A 15523-nucleotide genomic window follows, 5' to 3' on the forward strand; every position below is an offset into this window, starting at 1 on the left:
ATTCCACTGAATCCTCTGTATGGTGGATGTGTTTGGAACTCGGAACTGTGGGAAAGGAGAATTCCACAAGCCCCCAAGCTGAGAATATCTCATACACTTTATTGGAATCTTTGACATGGAGGGTCGCTCTCCTCCTGGGGTTTAACTGTAGACTGGTGGTGTGATTCATTCACTGCGGGCATTGTGCCTGCCCCCAGACTCCTTGGGGAGAACCACTTCATCACAGGCACAATTCTCACAATAGGAAGACAACTTACTGTACATGATAAGACACAAGGAAAATATTTGGTAAGATGGTAAACAGCAGATCAGAAGAAACACACCTACCCAAGTATACTCAACCTTGACATACAGTATCAATATATTCTTATACTCTTCTGAAATATAAAATGTACAAAAAACGACATCATACAAATTTGGCCTTGCTCAGGGAATGCCTTCACCATCCCAACAAATGTTCTGGAATATTCCAATCAACATATAATTATTAACTGTCAAAATGGTCAAGTACAAGGGACACTGAAATAACATTACTTTTAGACAGTAAACTGTAGGACAATATCACAATCTTCACAAAGGGTTTATGAATTTAAACAAAATTAGACCAGGCTGAAAACATCTAGCTTTGACGGACAAAAGCTCAAATGTTCCAGACATTTATTTCACATTGTGCCACAGCTCAGAATACGTTTCTGAAGATAACTCAGAATTTTCATCAATCAGTTCCAGCATCCATTGTTAGTCTCCTTCTCCCTCATCAAAAGGGCTCTGCACTGCATGAACGTCCTCCTAATGTCTGTTTAACAGCGGTGGATCGTAAGTATGGAGACGGAGACCGTTGGTATGAATTTCTTTGAGATTCTGCTCTTTCCTTTGGGATTAATAAAGAGAATTGATCTGAATGGAAGTCATACCGCTTCCCCGTTCTCACACAGAGAGAGCTGGTGTATCTTAATGACGGGCAGAGTGCCGTGTATGGAGGGCTGTGGAGGTCTGGACCTATGGGAGCCAGGCCTGCCGCTGATGCAACAGCAGGTTTTCTGCAGACTCCTATGGCAGAGATTGGCCACCTTGGCCCGGCCTCTCTCCACCCCAGGAGCCGTCGAACTCTCAGAGAACACCGCCCAATCCCGTCCGTCCCTGGAAGACGGAGTCCGGGAGAGGCCTAGGGAGGAAGAGGGGCTGATCCTAGAGGGGGCACCTCGGCCGTCTAGCCCCAGGGTGAGGGGTTGATTCTGGGGTTGGCTCTGCCCTAGGCCTGGGCTCAGATGATGGGAGGGTCTGGCTGGTTTTCTCAGACAGTGCACGCATAGAACATTCTGGAAGGCCTTCTTAAACTCCAGGTTGGAGCATGGGTAGATGATTGGGTTGATGCAGCTGTTGAAGTAGCCCAGCCAGAAGGTGATTTTGAAAACTGTGTCTGAGGGTCTGTACTGCGGAAACATGGAACCTACAGGTTCCAAAGAAGGGAGAAGGAAAGAAAAAAAATGAATGACAACACAATAAACATGTTTGGAAACAAGAACACCACAATCCTCTGTTTGCAGAACAATACAGATGCTTTTGAAGGTGAGCAGGCGAGGTGGCACGAACAAAAGCCAGTTTAACATTCAGAGAGAACAACATCCTTTGTCATCACTCCCCTTCAGTCTGTGTTGCTTCAGTCAATTTATGTTTTGTCTGATTTCCATATTGGAACACCGACACAACTCCAAGATGAACTGTTGCATCGAGGCAGAGATATCAGCCATGCCTTTAAGTGAGGTCTTTAACATGCACATTACATGCAGGGCCATGCTGTTGCTGTTAGAGGGGGGGATTTCTCCCCTTCGGTGTTTGACACACTAAAAGTATTAAATGGCGGAGGTCTTGGACGGCCTTGAAATTGATCATCTATCACCCAGGGACGAAAGGAGGGGGAGCTGTCTAGTGAAATTCTTTATCGCAGAGTCAGTTTGGTCACTGTTCACAGGGAGCTTTTGAAGCATGACGTGGAAATGAATACAAAGAAGAGATAGTTTGATAGGAAATCCCCCCCCCCAGCAGGTTGTGGATTACAACTCTTTCACCCCCCAACTGTGCTACACACAACAATTCTAATACTCTTTGTGGTTGCTTTACATTTTTTTTGATGCTCGAGGGAAGATCTGGCATTTGTCCCATGAATCTATTAACAGAAACAAAGAAACACGCCATGCTTCTTTTTCCTCCTTATAGATTTTAACCCGGTCTCTTATCTCAACTCGGACGGATGATTACCTTTACCAAACCCTTTTAAATCACATGAAATCATAACCGCCATGTGTAATACATGTCATATGTAGTAGTGCTACGTTTGCACAATGGGATTTGTCACCTAACAGCAGGCATGGCTTGAGGAACTAGCTTGTGTATCATGTGAGCAGACAGTAGCTCTGCTCCTTGTGTGTCTATGAAAACCACGACTGAAATGTCAAGGAGAAAACAAGAGCAAGGCCGTCTTTAAATAAACTCACTTCCAAGACCACGATAGTGCTCTCCTTACCCTTTCAACATGATCAAATTCCCACAGCACTTTATGAGGAAATAAAGTCTGCCCCAACAGACTAAGGCACACCAAACCAACCACCCATGGCCCTTCGCAATAACTCTCCTCTGGAAAATCGCTTGGTAATCCTAACGGCAAACTGGAGGCTGTTATATGACATGCTATCCTCGATGGCCTGACAAGTTTGTAGAGAGCGCAGTCAACCATGGCAAGGGAGAAAGATCATTAAAAAAAAGAAAAAATGTTCTCTGTGTTGCAGTAGCTATATTTATAAGCATGAGACTGTGTTATAAATCTCCCGCCCAAGGGTTTTGAGAAATCTCCAGAAAACCGTCGTGGTTTTTTCCTTCCCACTCCGTACAGTAAATGATGATACTAACAAACCATGAGTCCATCCCCTGCATATTCTGCGAAACCCCCCAACCCCCACTCTCCACTCCACCGCCTTGTAACCAACCCCAGAGAACACAGAGGCTTTCCCTGAGGAGGGAGGAAGTGACATCATCCCAGAGGGTGGCAGGGTGACTTGGTTGGCTGAGAAGGCGTGGATGAGGGGCCCTCGTTGTGATAAGTGAGAGGCAGAGTTCTCAGGCTGAGGGACGAACGTCTGACAGAGTTGAAGACTGAGGAGGCACTTGACTTGCTGTGGGCTCGGGAGGCTACTTGTCACAGTGAGCTTGTGAGTGTGTGTGCGAGTGCGTGTGCGTGTGTGTGTGAGTGTGCGCGTGTGTGTTTGTGAAACACGAGCAGGGGATTGACATTGTGTTCTGTGACCGGCCCTCAGCCATACTGATTTTCTTGGATGACAGAGAGAAGTGCTAGACTACAAAAAACTGACACCCCACTGTATGACTAGGAAGCCCTATTCTATAAGTGGGGCTGGAGCAGAGCACTACTGTATGACTCCTACTGTATGACTCCTACTGTATGACTCCTACTGTATGACTCCTACCGTATGACTCCTACTGTATGACTCCCACTGTATGAGATCGCTATCTTGCCCATGCCGAGCCATTTATACAGGTCCTCAATGAGCCACAATTGACTCTCACAGACGGTTACAACCTTTCAATGGTCCTTCGAAAAATCGATTTCATTAAACGCATGATCGAATCATTTCACAAGCACTTGAAACTTTGGGTAAATTTGAAATCAATGAGCGTCTATAAAATTAAATAGATTATAAATGTAAATGAGTAATTCCACTCTCTTAAATTGTTTTCGAGAGAGATTAATAGTGACTGTGAAAGGACACAATTACCAAGGAAACATGCAAGAGCATGCAAGCTGTTGTGCCTTTGGGCGTGGAACATCCCCCAACTGTAAATGAATTGACTTTAAGTTTACCGCCCAGCTATTTTGTTCGCGCTCGCCATCTCTGATAACCTAATACAATTACACAGCCACAGCCAACTTATTCTTTTAATTTGAGCTCCCGTGGTTATTATCATTCAAGAGAAACGCGTATGATTAATGACGGTACATCCGCACTGTAATGAATATCTGTTTTGGGAGTCCACCACCATCTCCATACTCTTCCATTAACACAGTCTGGGGACGGCAGTGCCACGAATAACAGCTCCCATGATGCGCGTGGGCTGAACCCTGTGCACAGAGTGTGAGTGGAGGCTCCGACAAGATGGCTGCCCACGGGGCGACACTCACCTATGGGCAGCACCAGGAAGAAGGGCAGCCAGCAGAGCACGAAGCAGCCCACCACGATCCCTAGCGTCTTGGCCGCCTTCTTCTCCCGCGAGAACTTCAGCAGCCGCAGCGCAAAGTGCGTGCGTCTCCGCAAAGCCTCCTCCTCCGTGGCCGACGGGTTACCGCGGTGGATCCTCAGCGTCACGCACTCCGAGTCGGACTTGTCCGTCTTGCGGCCCTCCCTCAGGTCACGGCTCTCCCGCCGGGCCACCACGTACACGCGGCAATACATGGCCAGGATGATGGCCAGGGGCAGGTAGAAAGAGCCCACGGCAGAGAAGATGGCGTAGCCCGGCTCCTCCGTGATCTTGCAGACCGTCTCGTCTTCGGGCGCCGCCTCCTTCCAGCCGAACAGCGGGCCGATGGAGATGGTGACGGACAGCGCCCAGAGGCCCACGAGGGCGATCAGGGCCCTGCGCTCGGTCACGATGGCCGGGTAGCGGAGAGGGTAGCTGACTCCGATGTAGCGGTCCACGGAGATGACGCAGAGGCTCATGATAGAGGCGGTGCAACACATCACGTCCACGGCGGCCCACACGTCGCAGAAGGGCCGCCCGAACACCCAGCGGCCCAGGATCTCGAAGGTGGCCGAGAACGGCAGCACGATGGAGCTCAGCAGGAGGTCAGCCACCGCCAGGTTCACGATGAAGTAGTGCGTGACGGTGCGCAGGTGCCTGTGACACGCCACCGACAGGATGACCAGGATGTTGCCGACGACCCCGAACAGGATGAAGACGCCCAGGATCAGGCCGAGGGCCACGGCCTTGACCACGCTGACCGGCGGGGCGAGCGGCGAGCTGCAGTCTGTGCAGTTCTGGGCAGGAGGCTCTGGTGCCATACTGTCTGCGACAGGAAGCATCTGTTCCTGTGCTGCGCTCATCCGCGACACGGACCTGTACAGCGATGGTCGACTGGCAGGCTGGCCCCAAACACACGGCTGGCTTTACAGAGATTCAACAAGGACATCAGAGCACTCAACTGAAATCCATTAGCATAATGATCACATTAGGACTGTCATGTCAAAGAATAAATTGACTGATGATGCCTTTATCTAATGAGCCATTACAGTGGTCGGTTGGAGCACCACAAAAAAAATCAACTGTAAAAAAATAAATACGCCCCCATACGTGCGAGCAGATAGTGCCAAATGACACGGCCGTGGTGCTTGAAGAGGAATGTCGCAGAGCAACAGGAGGGCGATCAGTCGTGTGGATGGATGTCAACGAGGCTGGGCCAGAGGTTATTATGCAATCAGACAACGACCCGGCACTGGGAAGCAGTGACCTTGTTCTAACCCGCGTGGTTATGCACGGTCACTGCTGAGGGAACGACAGCTTTCTCATCCACTTAACACCAGGACACGGTTGGTGGGTATCGAAGTGCAAATTAGATCCACATGTGGATCCACATGCTTAGAGTGGACAGGGAATACTGAGAAGGTCTTCCTCTCCAGGCCCCTTGTTTGTGTTTGAGGTTGGGGGAGGGATCCGGATCGTGTCAGGTCTGGGGGCTGTGCCCTCAGACCACTTCATCTTGGACGTCTAGGAGAGGGAAGAACAGCATCGGGGGGGTTTCTGTGACGAGGACGTCCCTCTGAAAAGAGACACAGCCACAGTTACATTCTGCTCTGAGCAGGAATGCGTTGTATCAGAATCTGAATCGTGTTTAATTCGCCAAGTAAGTGTTCACAAACAAGAAATGTACTTTGGTGGGCAGGTGCATACAGTAAACATAATAAACATATTTGAATCTTAAAATGTGTGCGGTCCTTAAATATACAATATAAAAAAAAATTAAGACACATGTTTTTGACAAAGTAAAGCAAAAGCGCTCTCAGGAATACTTATTTGATCAACCATAGAATCCTGAAATGATCAAACAATGTTCCAACCAATGTAGTTTTCCGCGACTTGTAGCATGGCCTGTATCAATCACAATGACCTAATCAATGAGGGAAAGACAGCATGCCAAGGAGAAACCTTCCCCATGTCTGATCAACGACCCTCCTAGTGCGATCAATTATCCATACTGGGAGTTGAAGAAAAACAGGTTCAGTCATTGCCGTTGACCTTTGAACTGTGTCATGGTGGATAATCCCGTTGTGGATCAGACACCCTGACATTGAGCCAGGATGGGTGACACTGAGACTGGGATCGGAGCCAATATGTTCACATCGTCAGTTTTCCATTTGAGTGACATTTTGTACATGTCTTATCTTTCAAATCTATTGACCCTCAACTCCATCCATCACATCCCTCTCTGACCGATGCCAATCTTGATCTTTCTAGGCAAATCCCGAAAACAAATCAATAAATCACACCGTAGGCATTTGAAAGCCTGAGCAATTATAGTCTTGCCACAGCATACATGTTGGAGGTCAGAAGTGGATCAGTGGACACATTCAGTCAGGGTTGGTCCCGTTCTCAGTCGTTCGCAGACTAAATTAGGTGTGTAGGCCTACATTAGGATTACTGCCTTTTGCGTAACCTCATTTGATATCAAACCTGTGAACCGCGAACATTCCATCTTGCATAATGAAGCCAATGATTTATCTTTTCACTCAATCTGTTTGTCTACCTGTTCAGACTTGCTTGATTCTGTTATTATGATGTTAACGTATCGCTCTGATGCGGAAACATTTCTCCCTCGGTCATTCCTTTGACTTCAAAACAATAATTTAGGCAAACACAGGCTCCCACTGTGTGGCAGATGTGAAATAATCTGAGCAACCCGGTCACTGCAGATTACTGGTCTTTTTCATCCTAATGCTCTCCAGTGAACGTAGATTAGACATGACAAATTATTAAATATGGAAGGACACGGATATGACTTTACAGTAGGTTGTAATGAGAAGCTTTTTTTCTGACGAGATTAAACGTTAATCTGAGATGAGTTCTCTTACAATCAGTCCATCTATGAAACGTTCGGGGCAGTTCTGCAAAGCCTCCGCCTCTTTGAGGTTTGCCTCTGCATTGGGCCGTTCACAAAGATGCGCAATACGAGAGCTAAGTGTGGATCCCTTCTGTGTGGGGAGGCGGTACAGGGGTCACGTGGAAGGAACGGTGCTTTCTCCACTCTGCCATCCCCCATCACATTATTAACCACAGGTTGACCTTTCTCTTTGTGCCCCACAGAGCCCTGCTCCACTGTGGCAAAGCGGATGTTCGACTTGCCTAGTGGGACTTGGAGCCTGACTGGTGGGGGGGTGGGCTGGGGTGGGGGGGGGGGGGGGGGGGCTGGGGTAGACAGCTGTCACCTCCATTCACACCCCAGCTCTCCCCCCTGGGGCCTGACAGGGTCACTGCCTGGATGGAACGGTGCACTCTCAGGTGGGCTACACGAAATGGCACTCAGGCCGGGCTTTTTTTAGTGTGAAAAACGCGTCTCACACCGCACATGGGCGGCTGGGGCGAGAGGGATACACCACGACGTCTGAAGACAACGGTCTCGTGAGTATGTTGGAGTATCCCTGAGTCAGAGTTAGGCGCCTGTCATAGCTGGCCCTTCAGCAGGGGCCCTTCGTTCTGTCTATGATTATATCACACTCAGTGGTGCATTTTTAATGAGCAGTTATCACATCGTTGTCAAGCTATTCCCCCACCAAAAGCTCTTGGTCACTAATTAAACAGGTCTATTTTAGCGTCAGTTAGAGGATATCTATTTAAGATCAATGTCAGTGTAATAACAATGGATTGAGACTGGACATCGCTTCGAGGTAAATGTTTCTGTAATTCCTTTCTTTCTGGACGATAAAGCCAATAAATAACACAATACCCGCTTGAAATAAATTAGCACCTAAGGGTCATTCTGACTACCCACTGACATTAGCGGACTTTAATAACTTGGCTGAATTTAGTAACATTGCAGTAGAATGATTCAAATGACTAATTTTAATTTTTAACTCATTGTAAGCAGAATCGGAAAAATGCAGACTCGGAAACCTGCAGTAGCCTACACAATTTATGGATTATACTTGTAAATAAAGATTGATGCCCACTGCCTGAAATGTTGGTTGTATTTATGAGGGAGAATTGATTTAAAGAAAATGTTTCTAACTTTTTAGTTGAGAAAAAAACACGTTTAATTGGTCTTTGAGACAACAGTTTAACCGTGCGCGTAATTGTCACATAGCGCAGCGTCTGCAGTCCACGTTGACGGAACACTCAGTTTCCGTTTACTTGTTAAATCTTAAATATCCCAAATGCGCATCGATGTACATATTACATTATAAGCTGTTCCATACATGTGTTTTAAATTAAACTGTCAATCTTATGTCCAAATAAAATGAAATGAGTCACGTAAAATATGTCTGCCGTTAACTCACCTGACTTTGCCCATGGATAACCCGAAACAGATCGTTTGAATAGCCTATGTAACAACCATAGTATGTGGAAGTAGGCTACATATAATAACAAGAAAGAGCAATTGACAACAAAATCAAGGAATACATCCGCTGTAAACTGACTGCGCGCCGTGCGGCTCCGAGGTGGAATAGATAGCCAAGCGCGCTCCTGATGGAAAGTCCTGAGATCCGCAATATGAGCAGCTTATGTGGAGCATGTGCGCCCCTCAAATGACGACTAGCCTACAAAATGAGTCACTCCAACCACCCCCCATTTCCTCCTGTCTCCTACATAGACCTACCTATCCATTTCCAGAGTCGTTTGATACGTGCGTCATCAATATTGATTCAAAACTTCAGCGTTTAAAACTAATGCCAATGAAGGTCTGATCATTGTTCTGGACGATCTGTGAGTAAAGATAAGGAACATATTTCAAAGACCCCGTGCAAAGTAGATTTGATCTTTCCAGTGTTTCAATTTTCCTCAGTTGTGGTTTGCAGCACAATGTCTAATACATGTCACGTACCCAAACACACAAACACATACACAAACACACGCACCTACCTAGACACGCACTCCCAAATCCTTGAAGTGTCAGGTCATGTCCGTTTTTGATGGTTCCGTCGATGTAGAGGATTTATGGGGTGCTGGGAACTGTGGTGTTTATCTGTGTGTCTTCTTATTCTAGCTAGAGATGACAGCGGGGATGTCCTGGGGTAAGTAGCAATGCTTCTGTTAGTACACAACCATTTGTTTCTTTATCCGTGAGCAATCCTGAAATCATCCAACCGAGACTCCACAGTGAACTTCTCATACTTTTGAGCTTTGGGAAAACTCGTCCTTAACAGATAACAGATGTACAACGCAACAAATGGGTTCTCTAACTGACCTTACATTCGGGGACAATTTCTCTCATGATGCCGTAAGTTTGAATTTTTATAACATCTCGAGAACCTCTTCCTAAATCACGATGAGAAAATGACCATTGAAATGATTCATGTATGCACGTGACAGACCTGTATACATCTGGGATGCACCTAGAAGATGGTTCTTTTGGTCCTCTTTCATGATTTGATCGATGGGACATACTGTAATAACGAAAAATGAATATAATACTGACTGATAAAGACTAGATGGAAGAGCTGTGGAGATGAGAGAGAAGATAAACATCTAGAGCAGTTGTCCTGTCTGGCGACCCTGAATATAAAGTTGCTGAAACCAGTCATCCAGACACACACCTCTGAAATCAAGGCAAAGCCGTATTATCTGAAGATTGTCACCCATGTTTACATTAACGGTGACATTTGCTCTGAGGATGGATAGGGAGCTGTAGCCGCGGCGTATCCTCAAGTATCCTTAATGAACCAGAATCGAGCTCACATCTTTGTCAGAAGACGGAAGCAGCAGAGAACAGAGTCTATAATGTTCGACTTCAATTACAACTCTCACCTGTTGGAATTGACGTCACTTCACAGGCTTCAAGAGAAAAGCTAACTGCTCCGCCCGGGAAAGGAAACGGGTATTTCGAGATCTGGTTTGATGTGCAGTGGACAGGGACCACGGCTACACCCACTTAACCAGGGTGTACCTCATGAGAGGAGAAGAAGAAAGAACCAAACTGTCATTCTCACCGTCTGTCAGACGGGCGACACACTGAGTCACCTGTCAGAGCAGTAGCAGTCTGTGAGGTCCGGCTCCACCACCCCCTCACACACAAACACATCTCGCTTGTTACTGAGAACCCCCCCCCACACACACACACACCCCTGGTGCCATGGCTGCTGGAGAAAACAAGACAGCCACCATCCAACACATCAGGTATTATGGTAGTATACCAAAGACAATTTATTTCATGGAGTCAGGTGGCTGAGCGGTTAGGGAATCGGGCTAGTAATCAGAATGTTGCAGGTTCGTTTCCTTGGACGTGAAAAATGATGTTGTGTCCTTAGGCAAGGCACTTCACCCTACTTGCCTCGGGGGGAATGTCCCTGTACTCACTGTAAGTCGTTTTGGATAAGAGCGTCTGCTAAATGACTAAGTGTATGTCACTCGTGTGAAAAAGAAAAGACAACATGGGCTTTTCAAGTCAATGTAACCGTAAACACATTCTATGGTTCTTTTTTTTTGGGGGGGGGGGGGTAAGGGACTGAAGAGCATGTTTAATTTGAAATGTAAGGATTGCTAATATCGGTGTGTGCTATCCTGCAACCAAACCTGCCAACGACGAATACAACACCAGTCAGTCGGCCGCATCAAGTAATGCACGTCACTGACCCTGTGGGTTTGACGTGGAAACCCGGGCACAAATTGCTTGACGGTCAAGTGGTGTAATGGTAAGGCCAGAAGCCTAGTCCCAGTCATGACACTATCTGAATTGTTATAATGAAGTCAGGTCTAATTATGTGAGCCAATAGACAACAAGCCCTCTAATTATGGCCTCGCTGCTGCTCGCTCGCTGCACTGTCACACCCCAGGGTGAGAGGGAGTGGATGGATGGCTGCTGACTACTCAATACACACACACACATCCACAGGAAACACACACACATCCACAGAAAACACACACATATCCACAGAAAACACACACACACATTCACAGAAAACACACGCACACACAAAAACATACACGCACACACGCCTAGACACATTCATGCGCATTCACACACGTGAAAAATGTACACGTGCACACACTTACACGCATGCCCACAAAAACACACACATACGACTTGTAGGCTGATTGTCTGTTACTGACTGTGAAGACATTATGTTCTCGCTGTTAAAATCTAAAATGTCAACATGGTCTCCTTCTGACCAAGGACAATCTGTTACAGAATTTATCACGCTAGCCCCCGATTGATTTAAGACTAGATTTCCCTTAGTTATGATAAAGCTGACTCAAACTCCATTAGCTGCCACTATCGTATTGCCATACAGGACAGTTTTTTTTAGAAACCAAAATCTATCTGTGCTTCCTGAAACAATGCCAATTCATGACTTGAGAAGGGGATGGTGCTCCTCAGGCAAAGTTCTGAATCATTTTTTAATCTCTGTGGAAGAGGTAGTACTCTGACTTACTGTCCACAATTGATTGGTTTCTCAACGGAACCCTATTGTTTCAGACATGAGGGGAAAATGACACAAAGTGCCAAATCGAACCAATATAAACAAAGTTGTTTTTCACTTAGAACTCTAACGGCAGTGCAAATAGCTTCATGCAGAGAAACTAGAAGCCTAGGTGGAGGGCATCCCGCACAGTTCTTATGAGACTCTGTGCCTGTAGTGATGTCTTTATGCAAATAATATCAATGTCTCATGGCAACTGTGAGCAGGTTCTGTGAGATATGAAGAAAAGTATCACAGTTCAAATCTCTGATTCATATCTTGCCCCGAGATCCTTCGTAATGTTTGGAACATTTATTCATGAAACTGTATGACCCTGAATGAGTGTTCAGATCACTGCTTTGCTACTCCAGAGCTGGAGGGCTAGGAGATAGCTATCATCACACTATGTCGCCTGCAAGGGGATCTTTCTCTACATATTATATTTAGTACAATTTATCAATGTGACATAGCAGAGCAGAGAAGAAAACCCATCGCAACCCAACTAGATCAGCTATTCGTTGGAGGAAGTCATTATATGTTTTTAGCCAGCATCTCCTTCTCTGTTGTTCATTGGTCGTCTCATTTCTGTGCATGATCACACAGGAACACAGTCACACCATCTTGTTCTCAGTTAGCTTACTGCCACCGCAGGCTCAATTTGTGGAAAATGTTCCAGGAGGTGTGTGACTCTCCTGCTGTCCTTCCACCTTCATCTTCAGCGGTCTCTGTCATCACAGACACCCAGTGTCCTCTGTCGCCGTTTTTAGACTAGTGCTTTGCAAACAGAATGCCCCACAGACACAACCAGTGTGTTTCAGTGAGTCAGTATTTCCATGATAGATTTAAGAGCGCACACATACACAAGCCATTAGCAATTAAACAGTTGCAATAGATACATTATCACAAAGAAAACCCATTTGGAAGGTAAATAAACTTCTCTGTGGTTGATGTTTTTATTGGATTAAGACTCAGAACACTTAACAGTTTTTTATAACTGATGTTGTCTCTCGATCCAGACCAGATAAATGACTCCCTCTTTATCGACGTGTTGGAGACTCATCATCCAGGGCCGGGTCTGGCCAGGACAGATACCACCAGGGGATCAAATGAATTCTAGTCTGTCAGACGTTGACTGTTTGGGGCTATCACCATCTGTTAGCTTGACTTGGCTTAAAAGTTCTGACCTTAATCGTGTCACTTAAAAAAACATGAAGCTAACTGCTCTTAAAAAAATACTACTTCTTGGAACCTATAGTGTATGAGATTGCCTGGAATCATTGTGTAATTGAGCTGACCACTGAGTTCCAGACAACTGCTCAGTGAGGGGGCTGGTGATTTTTTTTCGAGATTCAGTTTCATTTATTTATTTATTTTAAACACATTCAGCACGAGAGGGGATTATGCAGATTAAATAAATAGTTCAAAATGTTCATTCAGGAAAATGATATAGAAACAACTCAGTGGAATTAAAACAAATTCTGATTACAAAACATAAAAAGCAAAAAGATCATAAGTCTAATAAAAAATGGATTGAATATAATATACAATTAATTATAATAAACATGGTGTATACTGAACAGTACATAGATGCATAGTGAGGATATTTCATAAAATCACACTTTATGGTCAAACGTGAAAGTCAGGTCACAATTAGTATAACTTGATTTTAACGGTTGACACAATTTTCACTAGTGGATGAAGTACCGATCTATCCATCTTTCTGTCTGTCAATCTTTTTATCTATGTATGATGAACGTGATCCTAGTAAAGACTTCGAGACTGCTTTTTTTTTCATTGTAAAATGAATAACAATAATGTGATATGCCAAAGAGAGATATCTTACGGCTGTCATAAACTATTAATTATCTATTCAGGCTACCTGAAATCATTTAGGATTCTCTGAAATGACCACAAGTCTTGGTGGTGTTGGTAAAGAGACACAGCGCCCCTCTGTGGCCATTTAGTTTCAGGTGTGGACCGCAGTCATTTATTATCGTTAGAGACACAGGCTTACTTGATTTTCGTACGAGTAGATCAAAGTAGACGGGTTTGATTGTATAAAGAAGATGTTTTAAAATAACATTAATTGGCTAATGATGGAGTTTCACTCTGTTGGCATTTTAACCGCGTGAACCAATACCATTTAGTGATGCATCCCACGTGGGTATTGCGCATTTACGCCAACCTCACGCAGACACAACAAGAGAAAAGCAGGAAGTCGAACACCGCTACCTAGATTAATCTGCTTTAAACAGTCTTTGAATAAGTGTTGGAACGGTTGTCGTTCAGTTTTAACTTTCCAACAGAGCTAGTCGTTGTCCAGGACTACAAAGAGCTATCGTTTTTAATATGATTTTTGGATTTGCGAGCAAACGAAAATAGTGAGCATTGATTGATAAAGCCAAACAAACGATGTGACATTGTTGCAGGTGTCTCAACCTACGTTTTACTTCTGACTAAAGATGCCTGCCCGTAACATTGTAACTAACGGTATTCCTAGCAGTAAAGTTAGGTATTCTAAATTACCGAATGATGATGATGGTTATATTGACCTTCAGGTATGAGTCAGGCTTATTACTATTTTTGTCTTTGCTCTACACCTCGTGTTTGTACTTCAAATCCATGATTTCATTGCTTTGGTATTATTAAGCTAATCAATAATGTTATGTGTGCTTTGTCGGACCATGTTTTTAACCATTTGCACTTATAGCACCTTGGTATTGTTTATAAAAGTAAACTTGAGTGTTAGGCCTACGTCTTTAGTTAACGGGAATGGAGATGCTGACATTGCCAATGTGTTGTATCTCGCAGTTCAAAAAAAGTCCACCTAAAGTGCCATACAAAGCCATTGCATTGGCCACCGCCCTTTTCTTAATTGGCTCCCTGCTGATAACCATTGGGGCCCTGCTCCTGGCGGGATACTTTGACGTCAAAGTGAGTTTCGAAGCCTTATTTCCCCCACTCCACCAATTGTCCTTTCCTTTGACTTGTGACATCTAAACTTCCTTGTTTTTGTTTTCTATTGAAGGATAGGGATAGAACGGTGCCAGTCATCATAATTGGAATACTGGTTTTCCTTCCTGGGTTCTATCATCTGCGGATAGCCTACTATGCATCAAAAGGTTACCGTGGATATTCTTATGACGACATTCCAGATTTTGATGACTGAGTCTGGGAGCCTCCTGTAGCTGCTGATTTCATTAACTCCTCTGGTGGAAATACAGTTTTTGTGTGCTGGAAAAGCATGGCTTACTCCTAAAGCCACTTGTCCTGTCAACTAGGAAAGACAAGTAGGCCTACACAATGAAAGACAAATGTTTTTTTTGTTGCTACAATTCAATAACACAAATGTGATTCTAGGAGATATATCAAGTCATGGCTCATACTTGCTCATACGTAATCTACCATGGAGTTTATTTCTTTATGCAAAAGTCTACCAAAACATTGTACATTGTGTTTCTTAAAAAATAAAATAAAAAAACTTCCTTCTATGACATTTGCACGTTAATGGTTGAATTGCAAAAAAAAAAGAAAATTACATATGCACAATGTCTGCACATACAGTTAATTCAATGTTACTTTGCTTACATATTTATACAATCAGAAATGTCGTAATTTCCAAAAGAAAGCCTTTCATCTCCATAGGGTGTTATGCCTGTTGAAAATCTTCCCTAGAAATTAGGCTACAATTTCAATTTATTTTCATTCCAAAACTGGTATTGTATTCCGGATGCATCTATCAATAAAATATGTAAATGGTTGTCTGTCAGATTTTGCCTTCATTTAGCGTATTTCTTACAGTTCCCTCAGGATCAACAAGGTAAACTGAATTGCATTGAGATATCAAC

The 15523-nt window shown here is 44.6% G+C and overlaps 2 protein-coding genes across 2 annotated transcripts; one reads left to right on the forward strand and one right to left on the reverse strand.

Moving 5' to 3' along the window:
• Positions 1 to 164: 164 nt before the first annotated feature.
• Positions 165 to 8725, reverse strand: adra1aa (adrenoceptor alpha 1Aa). The gene is made up of 3 exons (XM_047015899.1): positions 8556 to 8725; positions 4193 to 5824; positions 165 to 1450 (listed from the first exon to the last, which is right to left on the reverse strand). The coding sequence occupies exons 2-3, from the start codon at positions 5109 to 5111 to the stop codon at positions 909 to 911; spliced, it is 1461 nt and encodes a 486-aa protein (XP_046871855.1). The 5' UTR covers positions 5112 to 5824; positions 8556 to 8725; the 3' UTR covers positions 165 to 908.
• A 5134-nt stretch (positions 8726 to 13859) lies between these two features.
• On the forward strand, positions 13860 to 15444 carry tmem230b (transmembrane protein 230b). The gene is made up of 3 exons (XM_047015821.1): positions 13860 to 14233; positions 14487 to 14609; positions 14704 to 15444. The coding sequence occupies exons 1-3, from the start codon at positions 14138 to 14140 to the stop codon at positions 14842 to 14844; spliced, it is 360 nt and encodes a 119-aa protein (XP_046871777.1). The 5' UTR covers positions 13860 to 14137; the 3' UTR covers positions 14845 to 15444.
• Positions 15445 to 15523: the final 79 nt, after the last annotated feature.

This window comes from Hypomesus transpacificus, unplaced genomic scaffold (assembly GCF_021917145.1).
Source record: "Hypomesus transpacificus isolate Combined female unplaced genomic scaffold, fHypTra1 scaffold_31, whole genome shotgun sequence".
In the NCBI taxonomy this organism is placed as follows: domain Eukaryota; kingdom Metazoa; phylum Chordata; class Actinopteri; order Osmeriformes; family Osmeridae; genus Hypomesus; species Hypomesus transpacificus.